At 45.2% G+C, this 21,388-nt stretch overlaps 1 protein-coding gene across 3 annotated transcripts; it reads left to right on the top strand.

Annotated features, from left to right (window-relative positions):
• The first annotated feature begins 944 nt into the window (after positions 1-944).
• Positions 945-20,780, top strand: CCSAP (centriole, cilia and spindle associated protein). 3 transcript variants are annotated; one of them, XM_055587750.1, is made up of 4 exons: positions 945-1,092; positions 1,515-1,922; positions 14,585-14,850; positions 16,940-20,780. In XM_055587750.1, the coding sequence occupies exons 2-4, from the start codon at positions 1,565-1,567 to the stop codon at positions 17,114-17,116; spliced, it is 801 nt and encodes a 266-aa protein (XP_055443725.1). In that variant the 5' UTR covers positions 945-1,092; positions 1,515-1,564; the 3' UTR covers positions 17,117-20,780. The 3 variants fall into 3 exon arrangements, with proteins under 3 accessions (XP_055443725.1, XP_055443730.1, XP_055443724.1); XM_055587755.1 differs by lacking the exon at positions 945-1,092 and having other exon boundaries at positions 1,450-1,922; positions 16,850-16,983; XM_055587749.1 differs by lacking the exon at positions 945-1,092 and having other exon boundaries at positions 1,461-1,922.
• Positions 20,781-21,388: the final 608 nt, after the last annotated feature.

Genomic DNA, 21,388 nt, shown 5'->3' with positions numbered 1-21,388 from the left:
CCTTGGACTGCAAGGAGATCCAACCAGTCCATCCTAAAGGAGATCAGTCCTGGTGTTCATTGGAGGGACTGATGCTGAAGCTGAAACTCCAGTACTTTGGCCACCTCATGCGAAGAGTTGACTCATTGGAAAAGACCCTGATGCTAGGAGGGAGAGATTGGGGGCAGGAGGAGAAGGGGACGACAGAGGATGAGATGGCTGGATGGCATCACCGACTCGATGCACGTGAGTTTGAGTGAACTCTGGGAGTTGGTGATGGACAGGGAGGCCTGGCGTGCTGCAATTCATGGGGTCACAAAGAGTCAGACACGACTGAACGACTGAACTGAACTGAACTGAACTTCTTTTCTTCCAAATCTTTGTTACTAATGTATCCAGGCTCCTTTTCATAAAGGGGAAGAAGCTGCACGGGACCGCTCTGTAAACTGTAACAATCAACACAACATTGTATACTTAGCACAAAGCAACCGAGTCCGCCAAGGTTTTCTGTGCACCTGGGCCTCTGGGAGGGCAGCTTGGCAGTTTTAATCAATAGCTTCAAAAAATGTTCGGGGGTGTAGACAAGAAAGGAGTTGCACCAAAGCACTGAAAGGAGTTAAAGCCAGAGTAACAGGTGTTGTGAACAGAGGAAAGGAAGCAAGAGCCAACGCGCGCACTTGGGGTTGTTTCTGGGAGCGCGACCCTGGCAAGTGTCGGGAAGAGAACACACAAAGTCGCGGGCTGGTGGGCGGCTCCGTTCCCTGACGCCTCCTGACGCGGCGGGGACCAGGGGCAGCGCCTCCCACTACGAGGTTCGTGGGCGCCTCAGGCGGGCGGGGACCTGGCTAGGGTCCTGGTCCAGCCGAGTCGCCCGCAACCCCACGCCAGGCGCCGAAGTCACCGCCCCCACCGAGAGGGGTGGGGGCCGGGGACCAGGAGCGCGCGCGGGAGACGACTACTCCCGGGACTGAGGCGGCGCCTTCCCCTACCGGTTGCTGCAGGAGCGACATCTTGCTCGGCAGGAAAGCGCTGGGAGAGCGGGAGGATCCGGGCTGCTGCGCCACTCGCGCCGAGGACCCGCCGGAGCCGCGGGGCTGGAGGTACAAGAAAGAGGTAATCGGGGCTGCCCCTCCTGCCCACACATCCCGCTCCGAAGACCCCGAGGCCGCCCCGCTCCCCGCGCCCACGCCTCCCTCTTCCACCTCCCATCCGCGGGCTCCCGCGGCCTCTGGCTTCTGAGCTCGCGAGCCGCCCTCCCTGGTGACCCCGGAGCCCTGCAGCCCAGGCCGCTCGGCCCTCCCTCGCCCCCGGGCCGCCCTCCCAGGTCTCCGCCCCCTCCCCAGGCGGGCCGCGCTCTCCCTCCGCCCCTCGCCCCCACGCCCCGCCCCCACCCTCTCGCCCCCGCTCCCTACCCCACTTCCCACGCTCCGCCCCAGCCCGCCCCGTCCGGGCGGGGCTCTGGGTTTAAACGTCGCGGCGGGCTGGGCTGGCGGAGGGGTGGGGTGCACCTCTGTGTCGTGTCATGCGTTCTGTAGGCGACCGCGCGGCGCGGAAGGGCGGGCATTCGGGGCCGACGTGCGGCACCATGTCCCCGGGGAGCGGGGTGAAGAGCGAGTACATGAAGCGCTACCAGGAGCCGCGCTGGGACGAGTACGGGCCGTGCTACCGTGCGCTGCGCCACTACTGCCTGGGTCGCCGGCTGCTGGAGCAGGCGCACGCGCCTTGGCTCTGGGACGACTGGGGCCAGGCCGGCGCCTCGGACGACTCGGCGTCTTCGGCGTCGTCGGGCACCGGGGCCCCCGCGCCCCAGTGCGCCCCGGCCTCGCCGCTGCCGCCGCCCGCGGAGCCTGAGGCGCGCGTAGGGCCGGAGGAGCGGGGCGTGGAGGCCGCGGGGGACGCGGAGACCAGGGACGCCGTGGACGCAGAGGATGCGGCGCTGCCAGGTACCGGGCTGGGGACGGGGCTGCGAGGGCCCAGCTGGCGGGACTGGATTTGCTCTTGCGTCTCCTGAACCGCGCAGCCGTTTCTCGCAGAGAGAGCTCAGGGCGAGCTCTTTCTTAATTTTATTTAATCTATTTTTGGTAGGCAGAGAATACGCCACCCTTGACAAAATAAGGAAGGTGGCGGCCCCGCCCCCGCCGTCCCACCCTGTATTTCCGTAAAGTGTGTCTCTGGGTTGAGCCAGCTGTGAACGCCGTAGACTTGCCGCTGGCGAAGTCCAGATTTTCACCAGGTAGCCTTGATGGCCTCTGGACCGCTAAACTCCCATCTGTTTATTTCTAAACGCTCATTTGTTTTATGAGAGGAGCCCAGCTTTCATCAGACGGCCAGAGGTTAGGAACTAACCTCTGTGAGCTAAGCACATTGTCCTGTGATTGGGGCTGTTGTTTTCTGTGTTAACTCCCTGACCTGGCCGCGCTTTCCCTTGGGAATATTTTGTATTTGTTTCCACAGACTGTTGCATAAGTCCCGGCTGCTGGGAGATAATCCTTCTAAATGCCAGGTCCTCTCGGCTGCTCGCCTCCTCTCCTCCAGCTGCTACTGTGAGCTTGGGGAGAGGCAGCTGGAAAATGGCTCTTGGGGGTGGTGCAGCTGCTGCTCCCATCGGGGCCCTGCACCTTCTCTCCTGCCGGAGGATCGCACAGGCGGGCTCTCGGAGAGTGGGGCGGGCCGAGCGGCCGCTGGTGCTCAGGGCCCAGTTGAATGAATGCCCCAGATACAGCCTGGAGGAACCCCGTGGGGTTCTATTCTACTCTAACCTGGGTCAGGCACCACCCGACGTCACTCAGTTTTAAAGAGACCCAAGCCAAATAACTAAAATGGCCTGAGAGCTTGTCATGCATCCAGTCTCCGATCTTAGAGTATATATTTTCTTAGTCAACACTCAAAACAATTCTAAGAGGGAGGACCATTTACCTCGTTTACCAAGGGAGTTTTTACCTAGTTTACCTCGATTTTATAGATGAAGGAATAGAAGCTCAGAATCAACGATTGGTGACTATTTTTGTTTACCGCCTTGTAAGTGGTACTCTGATCAGATTTTTCTCTTGACTCTCATCCTAGCTTCTCTGTGAGATGCTGAGGAAGAGAGGAAGTTGAGTCTTGTTATACTGTTCCCAGCTGTTCTCGGTTCATCATGTGGCAGGGCTGCCCCTCCATCCTCATGTTACTTGTGAATTCCCACTGATTCCTGACCTTTGCTAGAAGTTTGAATAACAGAAGATGGGCAGAGTATGGGGCACTGAGCTACTAGCTCAATTATGAGATGCATTTTATCAGACAGAATGAGCTTTTCTCTCTCCTTGGTTCTTCCCCTTCATTGCTTATGAAAGAGATGTCAGTTATTTCCAGGTGTATATAAATGCAGTTTTTAGACAGCATTGTAGTATGGAGTATGGGGCTTGTGTTTATAAGAGTTCATGATTATTTTTGTTCCCTTAGAGACACTGAATCCTCCCAGGGGCTGGCTGAGGTAGTTATTTCTTCTTTGTTAATATTTCTGGTTTAGGAATCTGGGAAGAAGAAATGTTTCTGGACTCCCCATCCCAGGATCTTTTGCTTTGCTCATGCCTATCAAGCCTCTGTTCATCCCTATGTCTGGCAGGATTGAAAGTCCTTGTTTTTAAGTGGACAGAATGATGAGCACTCTTTTGAGTTTCTATGAAACACAAACATTTAGTTCTTGTCTTTACTGAAACCATATGTACACATAGAATCATAGGGTTATATATGGCTTAGTACGGAGATACAGCAACCCTCCTCCTCCCCCACACCAATTAACCTATTCCCTAGGTGACCACTTCCCGGTCCTCTGGTTTTTCCTTGGTGTGTAATTCTGTTTTTCCAAGTAACATGGCTTTTATTAAGATTTGTTGATTTTGTTGTTGTTGTTGTTGAGTTTTTAGTACCATCTATTATTGGCTTTAATTCTTTTTGTGTATTGTGCTCAGTTGCTCAGTCATGTCCAACTGTTTGCAATCCCATGGACCGCAACCTGTCAAGCTTCTCAGTCCATGGGATTTCCCAGGCAGGAATACTGGAGTGGGTTGCCATTTCCTCCTCCAAGGGATCTTCCTGACCCAGGGATCAAACCCATGTCTCCTGCTTTGGCAGGTGAATTCTTTACCACTGAGCTACCTGCTGCTGCTGCTGCTGCTGCTGCTGCTGCTGCTGCGTCGCCGTGTCCGACTCTGTGCGATCCCATAGATGGCAGCCCACCAGGCTCTGCCCTCCCTAGGATTCTCCAGGCAAGAACACTGGAGTGGGTTGCCATTTCCTTCTCCAATGCATGAAAGTGAAAAGTGAAGGTGAAGTCGCTCAGTCGTGTCCGACTCTTCACGATCTTATGGACTGCAGCCTACCAGGCTCCTTTATCCATGGGATTTTCCAGGCAAGAGTACTGGAGTGGGTTGCCAATGCCTTCTCCCTGAGCTACCTGGGAAGCCCTTAATTCTTTTTAGTGATCTCCTAACCCATACACCTGGTGCATCCTCACCCTTCTGGTATAGTCATCATAGAATTAGTTAGATTCAGTTAGGGCCTGTCGGAGAAGGCCTTTTTCACTTTCATGCATTGGAGAAGGAAATGGCAACCCACTCCAGTGTTCTTGCCTGGAGAATCCCAGGGACAGGGGAGCCTGGTGGGCTGCCGTCTATGGGGTCACACAGAGTCAGACACGACTGAAGCGACTTAGCAGCAGCAGGGCCTGTGGAAGAGGTTGCTTAGAGCTACCCTATTTGCTGTGATTCCCTTTTCTTTCTGTGGCAATACCACCAACGCATCAGGTTCACTGTCACCCTCCCCATCTTAAGACATCCCTCCCAGGGCCTCTGACCTACTTCCACCTGGCCTGCTTGCTGCTCTGGCAGCCTGCTGCCTTGTTTCATCTTGGGAGGGCTCTTGGCCGCCACCCCAGGGACTCCCTGCCTTCCCGCTTGGTAGGACCCTCTGTTGTGTGCCTCTCACATCATCTTCTTGCCTGGTTTATCCTCTCCTGGCAGAGATTATCTTCTAGTACCTTCCTGAGAAAGGGTGTGTGAGAGGCTTAATATTCTGAGATCTTGCATGTCAAAAGATTCTGCCCTCACAATTCAGTAAGTTTGTGATTAGGCATGAAATTCTAGGTTGGAAGTTTTTGTCTCTAAGAAATCTAGAGGCAGTGCTGTCTGGTACTGGGACTTCTGTAGTTGCTGTTATACTCCCGTGTTGTTCTCACTCTTAATCCCTCATAGATAACATGTTCCCTCCTCTGGAAGCTTCTAGGGTCTTCTCTTTGTCCTCTGTGTTCTGAAAATTATCCTCTGTCTAGGCCTGTTTTCCTCTAATGTGCTTCATGAATCCTTGCAAATCAAACTCCTATCTTGTAATCCTGGGAAGTTTTCTTGAATTGTTTTCTTATTACTATTATTTTTTTCTCTTTTCTTTCTGAACTCCTTAGTTGGATGTTAGACTTTACAAATATATCCTCTAATTTTCTACTTTGGCTTCCAATCCATCTGTCTTAAGAACTGTTGAATTGTTTTCTGGGTTTTCCTTCCTTCTCTCCTTCTCTTTAATCCTCTTTAAAAAATAGTATTCTGTTCTTGATTTGTACGTATAGTATCCTCACTTGTCCTGCTGAGGACTAGGAGTTTTTAGTTTTTGCATGTTTCTTTGGCACAGGTTTCCGCTCCCTTTCTCTGGATGTGTGTGTGTGTGTGTGTGTGTGTGCGTGTGTTTGTTTTAATTTAATTTGTAATCCTGTATTTCAAGTTAGCAGCTTTCCTCAAATGTCTCATGATTCTTGGCTTCTTGTTCTTATTTAAGAGATGGTACTAAAAAGCTGTTGGGAAATTGCCTGGGTGTGGGGTGTGGGTGTGGGAATGCTTGTTCACTGTGAAACGCCTTCTCTCTGTAGCCATCATGCTTTCAAGAGTGTCTAGAATGTGTCCAATTCTTTTCTTCATATTTACATTTCTTTTTAAATTAAATTTTAGTTTTAAACCAGTTACGCATATGCATAATTTTTAAAAGTATGCCTAAAATGAAAAAGTAATCCTGGCCCATTCACCACCCATGCCCCTTGCTCCCTGGAGTAACTCTGCCTTTCTTTTCAGCTCTGTGGCCAATGATTTTCTCATTCAGACTAATGTTGGCTTTTTTATTTTGAAAATTGTGTATTGACTTCCCGTAATGGGAGATGATTTAGTTTAAGATCTTAGCTTGGCCATTCCTCAAACCCTCCTTTCTTCCCACCTAGACATACACAAGCACCTCTTTTGTCCCACAGTACTAACTATATGACTATTTCATTGAAGTAGTATTCTATATTTGGATGATCATGGCTCTGTGTTATTTGCAGATAATCCATATAGTACATTTTGATTATATTTTCTTTGTTATTTATGTTTTTCCTAGAGGTGATTGTTGCTTTACTTGTATGTTTGCTTTTCTTTTTCCTTTTATAATTTAGCCAGAAATAGTCTGGTGGGACTGTAAAACTTGTTATATCCCAGGCACATTAGGTGTTGATTTGTTGCATTATTTTCCTTGGGGAAATAATTTTGGGGAACCCTTGACTCTCTTGTTTTAATTTCGACTTTGTGCTGTCCAGGTCTGACACTGCTGTCAGGCTGGGACTTCTCTTCATGTTTGCTGAGTATTCCTTTTGCTTTCCTCCTTTATCTGATCCCTGTTCTAGAAGCCTCCAATCTCCCTTCCTTTTGGTGGAGCACATCTTCTCTAAGTCCTGAGAATTGTTTAAAGGGAAGTGAAAATTTTGTCACCTTGAAGTCTAAAAATGCCTTTATTCAAGGCTGGATTGCCATTTGGGCAAGACAGAGACTTCCTAGGTTAGATATTTCAGTATTTGAAGGTATTATATTGAATCCTAGGTTTTGGTCTTATTGTTGAGAAATACCATGTCATTCCGACACTTCTTTTGTATATGTGACCTTTTTCTTTTTTGAAGTTTTAGGACAGTCCCTTTATCCTAGGTATTCTAAAATACTATGTGTCATTTTTCATTCATTGGGCTGATAACTTGGTGGGACTTTTTATTTAGTTTTTTAAAAAAACTTATGTTAGGCCACACCTCATGGCATGGCATGTGGGATATAGTTTCCTGACCAGGGATTGAACCTATACTCCCTGCATTGGGAGCACAGTGTTAACCACTGGACTGCCAGGGGAATCCCTTGGTGAGCCTTTTAAATCTAGAAACATTTATTTTCAGGTACTGTTTAAAATAATTTCTGTTCTGGGGACTTCCTTTGTGGTCCAGTGGTTATGACTCAATGCTGCCATTGCAAGGAGTATGGGTTTGATCCCTGGTCAGGGAATTAAGATCTCACATGCCATTCAGAGAGGCCAAAAAACATTTTAAAAACTTTTTAAAAATTTCTATTCATTTTTTTCTTGATAGTTATTTTTAGCTGGTTTGTATACCTCCTGGAGCAAACCTCTAATATTTTTATTTATTTATTTTTGAAAAATTGGAACTTAGGTTTTGTTTTGAGAATGCTTCAATTTTATCTTCTAAATTTTCTGTTGAAATTTTAGATTCTACCATTCTGGTTTTTAATTTCAAAGAGATTGCTTTTTTTGTCCCAAGTGTTCTTTTAAAAATTAACAAAAAATAGCATCCTTTCCTCTAACTCCCCCTCCACTCCCCTCCCCCACCCACCCTCCCCAAGCCATAAATATCCTTTGAGAGCTCTCTTATATTCCAAGCCTAGTTTTTTCCTCTATATTTTGGTCTCTTTCTTATTAAAGGATGTACTCTAATGCTTGCTTTTAGCCTGTCTGCTTATTTAAGAGGGAAGCTTGAAGGGATTTTTGGGAGCTGTGTGCATGAAGGAGCTTGTGACTGTAAATTGTAGGGGGACTCTGCTGCTTTTCTGGGGGCTGCCCACATCAGTATCCGCTTGTTCTTGTGTTAGCTTACCAGACACTGCTCCTCCATCCTCCTGCCTGGGAGGGCCTGAGCCTGGCTGTCAGCATCCTGGGAACAGAGCTGGGGGAAAGGAGGAGGGACCCCATTCTTTACCACGCCATCCTGTTTTCATCCTGCCCCCCTCACTTCTCCTGTGCCTGCTGCCCGCGGTCCTCCTCCTTTAGGGACCTGGGCTATGGGGTGAGGTGAGGGGGCAGCCACCGGCCTTGAGGACCACAGGAAGGACTGTTGAGGGTGTATCCATTGCTGCACAGCAGGCTTACCCTGGAAACTAGTACTTCAGGTTCCAGGTCTCACCTGTGAGCTCATGGTTTCTGTAAATTAGAATTTGGCCAAGGCACAGGGTGTGCCTTCTCTCTGCTGCGTGCTGACTGCAGCTGTCTGCTAGGACACTTGCAGGTGACTTCTTCATGTGCCTGGCCCTTCTCATCACTTGCAGGCCGGCCTCTAACAGTGAGCACTCCTGAGAGAGAGCTGGGCAGCTGCTGTATTGCCCATCATGACTTATTTCCAGGAGCCATGTGCCACCTCTTTCACCCCATTCTCTGCTCACAAAAATCTGCCCAGGTTCCAGGGCAAGCAGCATGGACCCTGGTTCTCAGCCGAGGCACATCCCTGTTAAGCTGTCACTGGAGCACGTGGCCTGGGGCACTGACTGATGCTGGGCCTGGCCTTCTGGGAAGTCTGGTGCCTCAGTGCCAGTTATGCACAGCTCCACGGTGTCCCGTGGGCCCTTCTCCTGCAGGGCGTTTGCATCTTCCTGCTGAGTCCCGTGAGTCATTTCTATGTCTTCATCACTTTGCACCTTCCAAAATTTGTCTGGTGTCTGCCTGCTTGCTCGTTGTCCTTTCCCTCTTTGGCCTTTGTTCCTCACTTTAGTGGGGTTTGAAGAGGAAGGGACTGTAATCTTGTGTCACCAGTGCACATTTAACCTGATGGCCTCATTTGCTCTATTTTTACTTATTTTTATTTTTTACCCTCTTTCTTTATTAGTCTTGCTAGGGGTTTGTGAATTCTGTTAATTTTTGTTCCAAGCTAACCCTTGGCCATGTCGGTTTTGTCTATTATGTGTTTATTAATTCATGATTTTTTCCCCTTAGTTTCATTTTTTAGTGCTTATTTTTATAATTTTTTTAATATTCTTTTTTTATTTTTTAAATTTGTTTTTATTTTTGGCTGTGCTGGGTCCTTGCTGCACGTGCTTTTCTCTAGTTGTGGCGGTGGGGCTGTTCTTCACTGCAGTGTGCAGGCTTCTCTCATTGTGGAGCACAGGCTCTAAGGCTCAAAGGCTTCAGCAGTTGTCCCACGTGGGCTCTGCAGTTGGGGTTCCCAGACTCTAGAGCACAGGCTCAGCAGTTGTGGTGCTCAGGCTTAGTTCTTCTGTCGCATGTGGGATCTTCCTGGACTAGGATTAAATCCGTCTCCTGCATTGGCAGGCCGATTCTTTACCACTGAGCCACCAGGGAAGCCCTTTTTATAACATTTTAAGATGGATGCTTATCATTGATTTTTTTTTCTTCCCTTGCCTTTTTTTCTTTTGATATATTGATTTAAGGCTCTAGATTTACTTCTGATTACTTCTTTAGCTGCATCATACTTAATGAAGAAATTTAGAAATATTTCTAATAAGAATGGGATTATGTTCTCTATCGCTATTACTTTTTTCTTTTTAAAAATTGTAGTAAACACACAACACAAATTATCATTTTAACAATTTTTAAGTGCATAGCTCAATGACATGGAGAACATTTACATTTTTGTGAAATAATATGATTTATTTTTGACCCATGCATTATTTAGAAATGTTTTTAAGGAAAGGGATATATTAGGAGTATGAGATTAACAGATAAAAACTACCATGTATAAAACAGATAAATAACAAGGATTTACTGTATAGCACAAGGAACTATATAGAATGTCTGATAATAACCTATAGTAGAAAGTGGCCTGAAAGAATGTATCTATATAACTGAATCACTTTGCTGTAACCTAAAACTAATACCATATTGTAGTTCAATTTAAGAAAAAAAGAGAAATGTTAATTTTATAACTGGAGATTTTATTTATCTACTGGCCATGCCACAAGACTCACAGGATCTTAGTTCTCTAACCAGGGATTGAACTCTGACCCTCAGTGGTGAAAGCGTGGAGTTCTAACTACTGGACCACCAGGGGATTCTCCTATAGCTGGAGCTTGTGAAAGATATTTTTGCTGTTGTATCTAGCTTAATTAGGGCTTCCCTGGTGGCTCAGCAGTAAAGAATCCATCTGTAAGCAGGAGATGGGAGTTTGATTCCTAGGTTGGGAAGATCCCACTCCAGTATTCTTGCCTGGAGAATCCTGTGGACAGAGGAGCCTGGCAGACTACATAGTCCATAGGGTTACAAAGAGTTGAACATGACTCAAGTGACTGAGCATGAGCACGGTCTAGCTTAATTGCACAAGAGTCAGAGAATGCATACTGTAGATTGCAGTTTTGTGACTATATTAAGATTTTCTTTATAGCTTTGGCTGGGTAAATTCTTGTAAATGTTCCGCATGTGCTTGATAAGATTGTGTATTCTGTGGTTTTGAGTGCAGTATTCTGTATGTACCCATTGGGTCAAATGTGTTAATTTTGTTCAAATAGTTTTAAAAATCATTCTGTTCAAGTCAAACTTTCTGTAATGACGGGCAGTGTCTCTGTCTGGACCATGAAACATGCTAACCATGAGCCACATGTTTGAGCACTTGAACTCTGGTATAACTGAGGAAGTGAAAATTTGTTTCTAGCTAATTTTAATTAATATAAACTTATATTTAAGTCACCTCTGCTTCATGGCTTTTGTAATGAACAGTGTAGTCCTAAATCAAGGCTGAGTTGATTTTTGTCAGTTACTGAGAAAGGTGCTATTAGAATCTTCCACAATAACTGGTGATGACACTTTTTATCTGCCTGGAAATGGCTTTATTTAAAACTCTGAAAAGGATCTTGAAACATATATACACTTATCTTGTACCAGGCACTGTTTCAAGAGTTTTATAAGTATTAATTTTATAGTGATAAGTTCTATCTCTTCTGTGTTTTCCATTTTTTTTCTCGGCTACAGATATTTTTGAGCTTGTGTTTCTTCTTTAAATACATGTTATTTTTATGGTCTATTAGTGATAACCCCATTTCCCCAAGTCTCTTGCTCTTGCTGGACTTCCTTACTGTCTTGTCTCCTGTGTGACTGGTCATCATCCCCAGGACACTCACTGTTGTGTTCAGAAAATTATCTGTAGGAATAATCTGAGACCCAGGCTCCCTAGAGAGGATTTTAGTTTCTTGTGTTGGATACCGGTGGATACTGCTGTTTTTAATGTCAGACCTTTCAGTGATCCATGGTGAGGAGAACACTGGGGCCCCCCTGATCTGCAACCTGCTGTGACCTGGCTCTCCCTATCGCCTGTGCTCCTCTCGGTCATGTGAGACAGCCTGACTGCCCAGACCCAAGTCTGTCTTTAACAAAACTTGTGTAAATATTTTATCTTATGTTCGTTTATTGTATTTAATTGTGGTGCAGCACACCTAACATAACACTTAACCATCCAGTTTCTTTATTGAGGTATATTTGATTTATATGTTTCAGGTGTACAGCATGAAAGTCAAAGTCGCTCAGGCATGTCCAACTCTTTGCAACTCCATAGACTATGCATGGAATTTTCCCGGCCAGAATACTCGAGTGGGTAGCCTTCCCTTCTTCAGGGGATCTTCCCAACCCAGGGATCAAACCCAGATCTCCTGCATTGCAGGTGGATTCTTTACCAGCTGAGCCACCAGGGAAGCCCAGGTATACTGGAGTGGATAGCTTATCCCTTTTCCAGTGGATATTCCCAACCCAGGTATTGAACCTGGGTCTCTTGCATTGCAGGCAGATTCTTTACCAACTGAGCTATCAGGGAAGCCCTGGTGTACAACATAGTGATTGACGATTTCCATCTAGAGCTAGACAAAGTGTTGGCTGTATTCCCTGTGCTGTGCAATGTGCCCTTGTAGCTATTCGTGTTTACATAGTAGTTTGTGTCTCTTAAACCCTAGAATGCCCAGTCTTGTTTTGTCTTCATTCTCCTGCCCTCTCTGTAAAATTTGGCTCTGTTAATTGTTCTGTCCTTTTCTGAACATCCTTTTCCAGCTTCTCTCCTGGAAGCTTCTAGACTTTGCTGGCTGTTCTTTTCCCTGGCTCCCTCTCTGGCTCTCCTCATCCCTTCTACCGGCTCAGTAGGTGCTGGTGTCCAGGGGGCCAACCTCTGCTCCCCTTCCGCTGACTCTGTGTTCATTCTGGGGGATCTGCTCTGCGTCTGAGCCTCAGCCCCCACTTACCTGCTTATGACTTTCTCCAATTCCACATTCTCTTTTGGGCCCCTGATTAAGGGTTCTGCTGTGGCCTGCGTAGTGGTCCCAGGGGTGTCTCATACCTGAGTCATCAAGTACCCTTTTCCCATCTTTGATAGCTTTCTGCTGGAGGATAGTGTGACCATCCACTCCCAACCCCTGTAGGGGGCCCAAGATTCCTCTTTGCCTCCCAGCATTTGCTTTGTGTCTGTCACCCACTCAGCTGCCCGTCTAGCCCTCTGTGGCTCTCTGGAGAGGCCGGGGTACCACCTCCCAGTTCACAGGTGCCCAGGTGAGTCTGAGCACCAGCCAGGTGTGGCGGGCACTATCTGGTCCTTTTCTCCCTGTTTGGCCCCTGCCGGCATTGCCCCCTACCCTGGACTCTCCATCCTTTCTGCCCCCACCTCTGTGGGGCACGTTTGTTGCTAGATGCCACCTTTCTGAAATTCAGATAGGACCATAGCATTTTTCAGCCTAAAATCCTTCAGTGATTCTTCTTCACTTTTAGGAAAAGATAAAACTGTTTGGCATAGAAGGTCTTTATTTCCCCACTGCTACCCACTCACGCCTTCACCCTTAGACTCTCTATGTACCTGTCATTTTTAATTATTCTTTCTTCTCTTCATGTCTTTGTAGAAGCCAGTTCCCCGCTTGCTGGAATTCTCTTTCCTAATCTCTCCTTGGTTGGCTTTAGCTTGTCCTGTGAGCCAAATCATTATCATCTTCTGGGACATGCTCCCTGGAAGGTCTGAGTTAGACATATGGGGGCTGGAGAGGAAGAGAAGGAAATGAATCCCTGAAGATGAGTTGAGTTGTTTCCCCCTCTCTCAGTGTCGTAACTGCCCCAGGCATGGACCCCCTTCTACTTCCCGTTGTCTTGGTCCTGATGGGCTCTTTCCCTTCTACCTAGAGCCAGGGGAGGGAAGAGGATGAGGTGAGGACACATCACTCAGAAGACTGAGTGATGTGGGGATTTGGGTTCTCAGGATTCAGTATAAGACTGGCATCTCATGTGTCCCCAGAGAGCCTGAGTGCTGGGTTTATAGATACGGTGCACAGCCATGCAAAGCACTGAACCCCAGGGCTGGACGCGTGCTGTCTACTCCTTAAAATGCTTAGTAATAATAGAAATGATTTGGTAGATAAAGGTCATTGCTGAAGACAGAAATGCAGGTGATGTGTCAGGGTTCACACATGTGTGCTGTGTCTGGATTACATGGATGTCATCAGGGACGGGTCCACTATGAGTGAGGGACATGAGTGCGTCCTAAAAATGATGGGGTTTAGGAATAGGAACCTGTAAAATCACCACCTAGAGCCAAATTCTGGAGCCTCAGGAGCAAGGGGTTTTCTACAGATGTGAACAAGGGGGTCTGTAAAGTGGTGCCCTGGATGCGCAGGAGCTCTTACTCAGAGATTAAAACATAGGCTCACTGGGGCTTTACACAAGGAATACAACCTGTATAAGATCACATAAGATTATAAGATCATATAGGATTATACAAATGGTTATAAAAATAATGATTGGACAGTCATAAAGGGTAATCAGGGGAAACAGCTATGTTCTGGAGTGTATCCTGAATGTCTGAGTACACCTCAGGTGTGCAGTCCATTCCCCACCAGAGTTTTACCAGCCTTGATGCCAGATTTAGGACTGTGTAGGCTAGGGGCCCTGGTTCATGTTGTCATGAATAAGAGCCCTCTTCCCAGCTCCTCCCCCTGGGTGCATGCAGCTGTACATGGAGGTGAGGAGCTAAGGAAAACGCTCCTTATTGTGATGGAGGGCTTTTCATGTTAAGGTCACCAGCCAGCTCTTATAAGGAGCTCGGGAGAGCTGAAAGGAGCATTTTCCATAGTCTTGGAGCATGACAAAGCAGTACAATCCTGAAACTCCAGTTGAGTAACTTAAAAACTAACCCTTTGCAGCTGATGAATGATTGTCACAAGTCCAGATCTGTCCCTGAAGCAAGATGGTAAATGACTGGATTTATCATGGGGAAAGCCATTAGGCTCTGGTGTTTTCTAGCCTTTTAGCTTTTAGTATTCAATTGAGGCTCGTAATCTCAGAATGCAAATGATGGTTGTTACTTTTGAATAGGCTTGGTTCAGTCTTGGTATTTATTGTTGATTTTAAAATGAGATAGACTAACTTGTTTCTGTCTGTCCATTTTAAGTGAAACTTGTAGAATCAAGCTGTAAGTAAAAAAGTTACTTAATTAGGCATTATGAATTTTTCATCCCAAATATTTAATTATGTGTAATTGTATGTAAACCTGAATTTAAAGCATTCATCCTGTTTTATCTCCTTTTTCAAAAAGCACTGCCAGTGAAAGATGTAAAAGAGAAACCTGAACGACAGATCAGGATGAGAGACCCTGAAAAATCAGCCAGCAGTACTGACCCTCAGCAACCACCAAGTGCCTTAGCTGCCCGAGGAAGCAGGAAAACCAAGAGTCCTCAGAGGTCATCCACTAGAATAAAAGAACACAGGCACCCGTTTGCCCTCTATGGGTGGGGAGAGAAACAGACGGATACAGGAAGCCAGAAAACTCACAATGTCTGTGCTTCTGCACCCATGCATGAGGTAGGTGCCAGTGAACGGGCTTCTCTGCTTTCCCCTGGAGGGTGGGGTTGGCCTGGCTGCCACTGGCTATCATACCTGTGGTTGCTGTGATGTTTTGGGACATGGTAGGTCTCAGATGGGCCAAGGAAAGCCCAGGACTTGGCATCTGATTGCAAACAGGATGCAGGATGTTAGCTGCCTAGAGATTGGGGTTTTGCTGGGAGTTTTTGCTGACACCGAGCCAGGTATGCAGATGACTCCACTCTTATGGCAGAAAGTGAAGAGGAACTTAAAAGCCTCTTGATGAAAGTGAAAGAGGAGAGTGAAAAGGTTAGCTTAAAGCTCAACATGCAGAAAACTAAGATCATGGCATCTGGTCCCATCACTTCATGGGAAATAGATGGGGAAACAGTGGCTGACTTTATTTTTCTGGGCTCCAAAATCACTGCAGATGGTGACTGCAGCCATGAAATTAAAAGACGCTTACTCCTTGGAAGGAAAGTTATGACCAACCTAGATAGCATATTGAAAAGCAGAGATATTACTTTGCCAACAAAGGTCCATCTAGTCAAGGCTATGGTTTTTCCAGTGGTCATGTATGGATGTGAGAGTTGGACTGTGGTCTAGTCAAGGCTATGGTTTTTCCAGTGGTCATGTATGGATGTGAGAGTTGACTGTGAAGAAAGCTGAGCGCCGAAGAATTGATGCTTTTGAACTGTGGTGCTGGAGAAGATTCTTGCAAGTCCCTTGGACTGCAAGGAGATCCAACCAGTCCATCCTAAAGGAGGCCAGTCCTGGGTGTTCATTGGAAGGACTGATGCTGAAGCTGAAACTCCAATACTTTGGCCACCTGATGCAAAGAGCTGACTCATTGGAAAAGACCCCGATGCTGGGAAAGATTGAGGGCAGGAGGAGAAGGGGACGACAGAGGATGAAATGGCTGGATGGCGTCACTGACTCGATGGAGATGAGTTTGGGTGAACTCCGGGAGTTGGTGATGGATAGGGAGGCCTGACGTGCTGCGATTCATGGGGTCGCAAAGAGTCAGACACGACTGAGTGACTGAACTGAACTGAACTGGTAGCTGGAAGGTTTTACTGACACCGAGCCAGGTGGAGAAGAGGCAGGACGCGGGGCTCTCAAGTTCCTGGGGCCCAGGAGGTAGAGCCGAGGGGCACAGCCAGGGCTAGCAGCTGCCGGTCTAGATTTGCCTCTGGCCTCCTGAGAGGCTCCTGCTCTGTTGGACTTGATAACTGGCATCTTACGCCTCAGCCCCTTTGTTGCTATCTGTCTATCAGATCACATCTGTGGTTCTCCACAGCTATCTAGACTCCTGTTTTCTCTTTGGATTAAATTAGAGTGATTGCATGTCCCCTGATCCGTCCCCCAAGGTTTAGTTCTCCTTGGACCCAGGCCTGGCATGTCCCCGTGCAAAGACCTGAGAACAAGGCAGACGAGGGCGCCTCACATGTGGGGTCATACAGCAATGATTGTGTTAGTGCTAACAGCATCCACCAGCCCAAAGCAAAGAAGGAGTGAAGAGAAGCAGAGGTGCAGGCTGTTTGAATTCCCATTAAATACTGCAGTCCAAGTTTACTGAACAGACTTCTGAACTCTAGCAGATAGTGTTGTTTGGAGTGATATTTGAGATAACAGAGTTGTCCTCTGGCAATCCTGTGGAGTTTAGTTGAATGGGGTTCATTAAACATCTTAGGTGGTAAAATCTTGAAATTTGTTAGTATTTTGCTATAAAATATATAAATTCCTTCAATGGAATACTTATTCTTGCTTAATGCTAAGGAGTTCCAATCCTTTTCCAGAGCCAGTTTCTCAAGGCACATGTAGATTAGTTGCTTACCATTTAAACTGAAATTTAGTCCGGTGGACATTTTCTGTTGCCTAGTTTCTGTATTGCTGACAATGGGTAAGACAGAACTCAGGGGAATGGCTCTTCTGGAGAAACTTTTATTCACAGAAGTCTTGAATATGGTGAGACTGACTTGCCTCTGCCCTGCTGCAGGTGACCTGGAGGAAGCTTCATTGTGAATATTCTGGAAAATTAGTGCCAAAGCCACTTGAGTGACTGTTCATTCATTCTGACTCCCCTTAGATCCATGAATCAGCATTGCGAGCCAAGAGCAGAAGGCAGGTGGAGAAGAGGAGGCTGGCGGCTCAGAGGCAGCGGGCTCACTCTGCTGATGTGGAGAAAAATAGGCGGGTCAAGCCTGCCTCCTCAGAGAACCCATGGATGACAGAGTATATGAGATGCTACTCTGCCAGAGCTTGAGGGAAGGAACAGTTGCTTGGACAACCTCTTTTTAAAAGTGTAAATGAAAGAAAAGAACAAGACAAAAACTATCAAAAGCAATTGGACACAGGTGTAAGAAACCAACTGATTATGCAAGATTTTTCTTGGGGAATTTCCGAAAGATTGCCTCTTTTGATGAATCCTGGTCACCTACCTCAGCAGTAGGGTGACAACTGAAGCCATAGAAATTTGGTTATTTATGAGGAGAATTCCCTAAATCTTTGATATTCTTATAAGGGTTTTGTTTTAAAGCATCTTAATCTTTTAAGATACTGACACCAAATGCCTTTAAATGGCTGACAGATGCTTAACTTCAGTATCTATGCTCAGTTTAGGTGAAGCCTGTTTTCCTCCTGTTCTGAACAGCTTCTCAGATTCCATAGCTGGTAAGGTCACGCCAGCTTGCCACAGAAGATTCCTTTTCCTTATGTGTAGTTTGCTTTGAACATCAAGTTAAAAGTGAGTTTCAACACTACTTTTGATTCCATGTATAGTGAAAGTATTGTAGAACATTGGTAGTTCCTAAGCAATTAAATGTTTTTTGCGTTTCAGTTCAAGTACCACTTCATGTGGACTGTGATAGTTAAGAACTATCCGGGCTGGATGAGGGTCATCTTTTCTCTTTAAATTGTCATCTAGGCACTTATTAATAGTTTAGTTCAAGTGCATTCCAGTAAATGAAGTGTTTAGAAGTAGTACTGAAGTTTCTTTTGAGTCAAAGACTCACTTTTTAATTGAGATTTTTTAAGGACACTTGATGGGGTACCAGTCACTTGCTGCAGTCTCGCCTTTTGGCAGTCACCCACTGTGGACTTTTGCCTCTTCTAGAAGAGTTTAGCAATGATACTTACAATTTAAAATCTGAAATTTTACTTAGTAAATTGAGATTGTCTTGCTTACTGGGGGTGGGGGACAGATTTTAAGCTACCTATTAGAGATGTGGATCACCCCTACTTTTCTCCTCCATGGAACTTACCAATAACAAAGCCTTGATGATGTACATTGTTCAGACATTTGGTTGAAATACATTCCTCACAGGTTCCTAGCTGATAGGTTTTGTGTAGAAGCTAATGTGAGGGGATGTTGCTGTGTGTATGGGCATAGATGTGAGCATTTCAATGAAGTGTTTCCTTCCCTCCAGTACATTTGCTTTTGGGGTAGAAAGTGGTTTTGAGAAACATTTTTTCCATTCAGCAGAGACAGGAATCTACAGTAAGGATGAATGCTAAATTCCTGATAAGAGAGAAAAAAGTTCTTTGCCAGCTTACCATGTAGAGATGTGTGAATGAAAATTTGGTGTTTGATGTGCATTTGAGCATTTCCTTGATATTTTTACTCTGGGTCTTTGAAGTATTATGGTTGATTTCTACAAAAATGTTTCATTCCATGTAAAATCTTCACACAGTATCATCTTACACAATCATATTAAGCTTTGCAAATTCGTATTGAAGAATCATGAGCTTTTAAAAACAACTTAAAATATCTGCGTTATTTTGAGGTGAATATATAGAGAGCTCTCCTAGTCACTACGATGTATGTTTAGTAAGAGAAAGGTCTATGTGTTGTCCAAAATGTCCTTGCTAGGGATTCTGGTGAATCTTGCTGTTATTATAATCCTTAAACACTCCAGGTATCTAAAGATGAAATTTCTGTGGTAATGTGGTGGCAACTGCCTTTAAGACCACTTCCGGCATGTATAGTTTCAAACACCAGCTCCAGTGTTCTGTTCCCGTTGTAGCTGACAGTCTTAGGAAGAGGCTGTGGGGAGTAGCTCAGGTCTACACTGATGGACTGCCTTAGAAACCCGACCCCTCAAGACCCTGAGCAAGCCAGACTCTCTCCTTTAAAACACAGACTTGTATTTAATATGGTTAATTACTACTGCAAACTCCACATGCAGATCTGGAAGAACCTAGAGGGTGATATTGGCCAGTATTTACCCCCCTTTTAAGTAGAAGACCAATGAACAAGATTTTTTAAAGTTTTTTAATGTGCATGAACAATGAATGAGTCAATATGAAGTAACTGGGAGTCCCCTTCCTGTGTCCAAGCCATTGGTTGGTTAGGGTTTCATTTTGTTCTTTCTCTTTAGGGGTAAAGATGATCTTTTGAACCTACAAAAATTTTTAAGTTGTAACAACTTGATGTCCTACTTTTTCCTTCTCACTAATGTCATTGTGATCATGTTCTTATTCCTTAAGACAGCTTATGAAACAGCGAGGTAATTTAAAATTGCCTATCATGTTGAAAAATTTGAAACTGAGAATCCAGTGATATTTAAATTATAGATTGAAATAACTGCTGCATAAGAGTCTCCTTTTAAAATTTTAGTTTTTAAGTTCTTAATTAAAACAACTTGTAACATGTTTTCTGTGTTTACTAAAAGCAATAATAAAATATTAAGTAACACCTGAATACTTTTGCTGGACTGAGGTGAATAAGAATAGGAATCTGTCCTTTTTCTTCCTTTTAAAACCTAGAAGACTGCTCTATTTATGAGGTGTCAAATGCTTGTACTCTCCCATTGCCAGAAAATTCCCAAGTACCTATATACATTTCTTTTAAAGTCTACTAAAAGTAAAATAGGGTATAGTTTATCTGAATTGCTTGTAATGTAGTAAGCATACACTTGTGGTGCTTCTTATGAAATAGCTTTGTCATTGATTCATCAGATGTAGATTACTAGTAATTTGAAAGCTTTAAGCACTTTGATGAGAAAGTACTGACATTTCCGCTGATAAAGTTTACGTCCAGCACAGCCTCAGCACTGAAAAGCCACCTTTCTGTTGTCCATTTTAGCTGGCTGAGTTTGCATGACCCAGCTAAAATGCACAACAGAAAGGTGGCTTTTGAGTGCTGAGGCTGTGCTAGACGTAAACTTTATCAGCGGAAATGTTAGTACTTGCTCATCAAAGTGTTCAAATGTATTGCTGGCAAAGAGGAAGAGGGGCCAAGCATATGTTAAAAGTGAAAACAACTGTCTTGTTGACTACTTCAGTGAAAAATAGCTCAGTGGGCACTTTTACGTTTCACTGGACTAGATAAAAAAATGGTGCTAATATTTATACAGTCTGATTCTGTAGTTGGTTTGGGATCAAATTGCCAATGCCTGACTCATGGGTCCTTACCATAGTCTTATAATCAGTTAAATAGTATTTAAAAAGTGGTCCTAAAAGTGTAACCATGTATAATATTTGAAATGGATTTTGTACAATAGGCTGAATAGGGAGCTGTCCACTCTGTTTACTTAGTACCAGATTCTGTGAGAGGAGCCACGTCCAGGGTTGAGGCCCAGGTTTCCTCCCAGCCTGCTGGTGTGAGAGGAGCAAGCTGCTCCTTTATTATTTATTTCCATTTTGAAAGTCAGGACACCTGAGTGAAGACACTGGAGGCCTCTTTTTGGATTTCTTTACAATTAGCAGAACTGTTTTCCAGAGCTGTGTGCCTGTGTTGTTGTTGTATGTGTATTTTGAGCACTGCACTCACTTTAACATTCTGAAGGCACTAAGGCCGTGCACCTGCGGTCACAGAGCTCAGGCGGTGGGCATTCGGGGCTGTGTTTTCTAAGAACTGTGTGTTGCTTTTAGCTTGTATTTAATATTGTAGTTACTTGGAAAAATGTGAATAAAGTTCATTAATACTACAGGCTAAGCTTCTGTTTTGTGGGCAGTAATTCTGATTAGTACATTAATGGTTGAAGAGAATTCGATGATTATATGGACTCCTAAATGTATTTTTCATTAGATAAATATTTAGTAAGGTATATTACATCCAGGAAAAGATACTTTCTGTGTATACACTTTGAAATAAACTCCACATTTTCCCAGTCTTTCCCTCATACCTTATTGCTTTGAAAATTACAAAACGGATAGGGCATGGGCAAAAGAAGCTTAAAGAGATTTGTTGTTTAGTTTCATTCAGCTCGTTGTGAACCCATGCACTGTAGCCCACCAAGCTTCTCTGTCCATATGATTTCCCAAGCAAGAATACTGGAGTGGGTTTCCATTTCCTTCTCTAGGGACCTTCCTGACCCAGGGATCAAACCCAAGTCTCCTACACTGGCAGGCAGATTCTTTACCACTGAGCCACCAGAGAAGCCCTAACTCAAAGAGAAGTATAGAGTAAAAAGTCAAAGTTCCTTTCAATACCACCCCCTCACCAATATTCTACATCCCTTCTTAGAGGAAACCAGACCTTTTTTCACAGGCACTTGGAGGTACATATACACTGTACTGTTTTGTTTTGTTTTGT

The sequence above is a fragment of the Bubalus kerabau genome, chromosome 1 (genome assembly GCF_029407905.1).
Source record: "Bubalus kerabau isolate K-KA32 ecotype Philippines breed swamp buffalo chromosome 1, PCC_UOA_SB_1v2, whole genome shotgun sequence".
NCBI lineage: Eukaryota > Metazoa > Chordata > Mammalia > Artiodactyla > Bovidae > Bubalus > Bubalus kerabau.
The sequence above is the reverse complement of the archived record's forward strand: the minus strand, read 5'-3'. Positions and strand labels throughout refer to the sequence as shown.

Excerpts from the sequence above, each read along its gene's own strand:
- CCSAP (XM_055587749.1), top strand. The coding sequence starts at position 1,502 with ATGCGTTCTGTAGGCGACCGCGCGGCGCGGAAGGGCGGGCATTCGGGG. Across the intron at positions 1,923-14,584 it reads AGAGGATGCGGCGCTGCCAG|CACTGCCAGTGAAAGATGTA; the intron begins GTACCGGGCTGG and ends TTTTTCAAAAAG. Across the intron at positions 14,851-16,939 it reads CTTCTGCACCCATGCATGAG|ATCCATGAATCAGCATTGCG; the intron begins GTAGGTGCCAGT and ends GACTCCCCTTAG.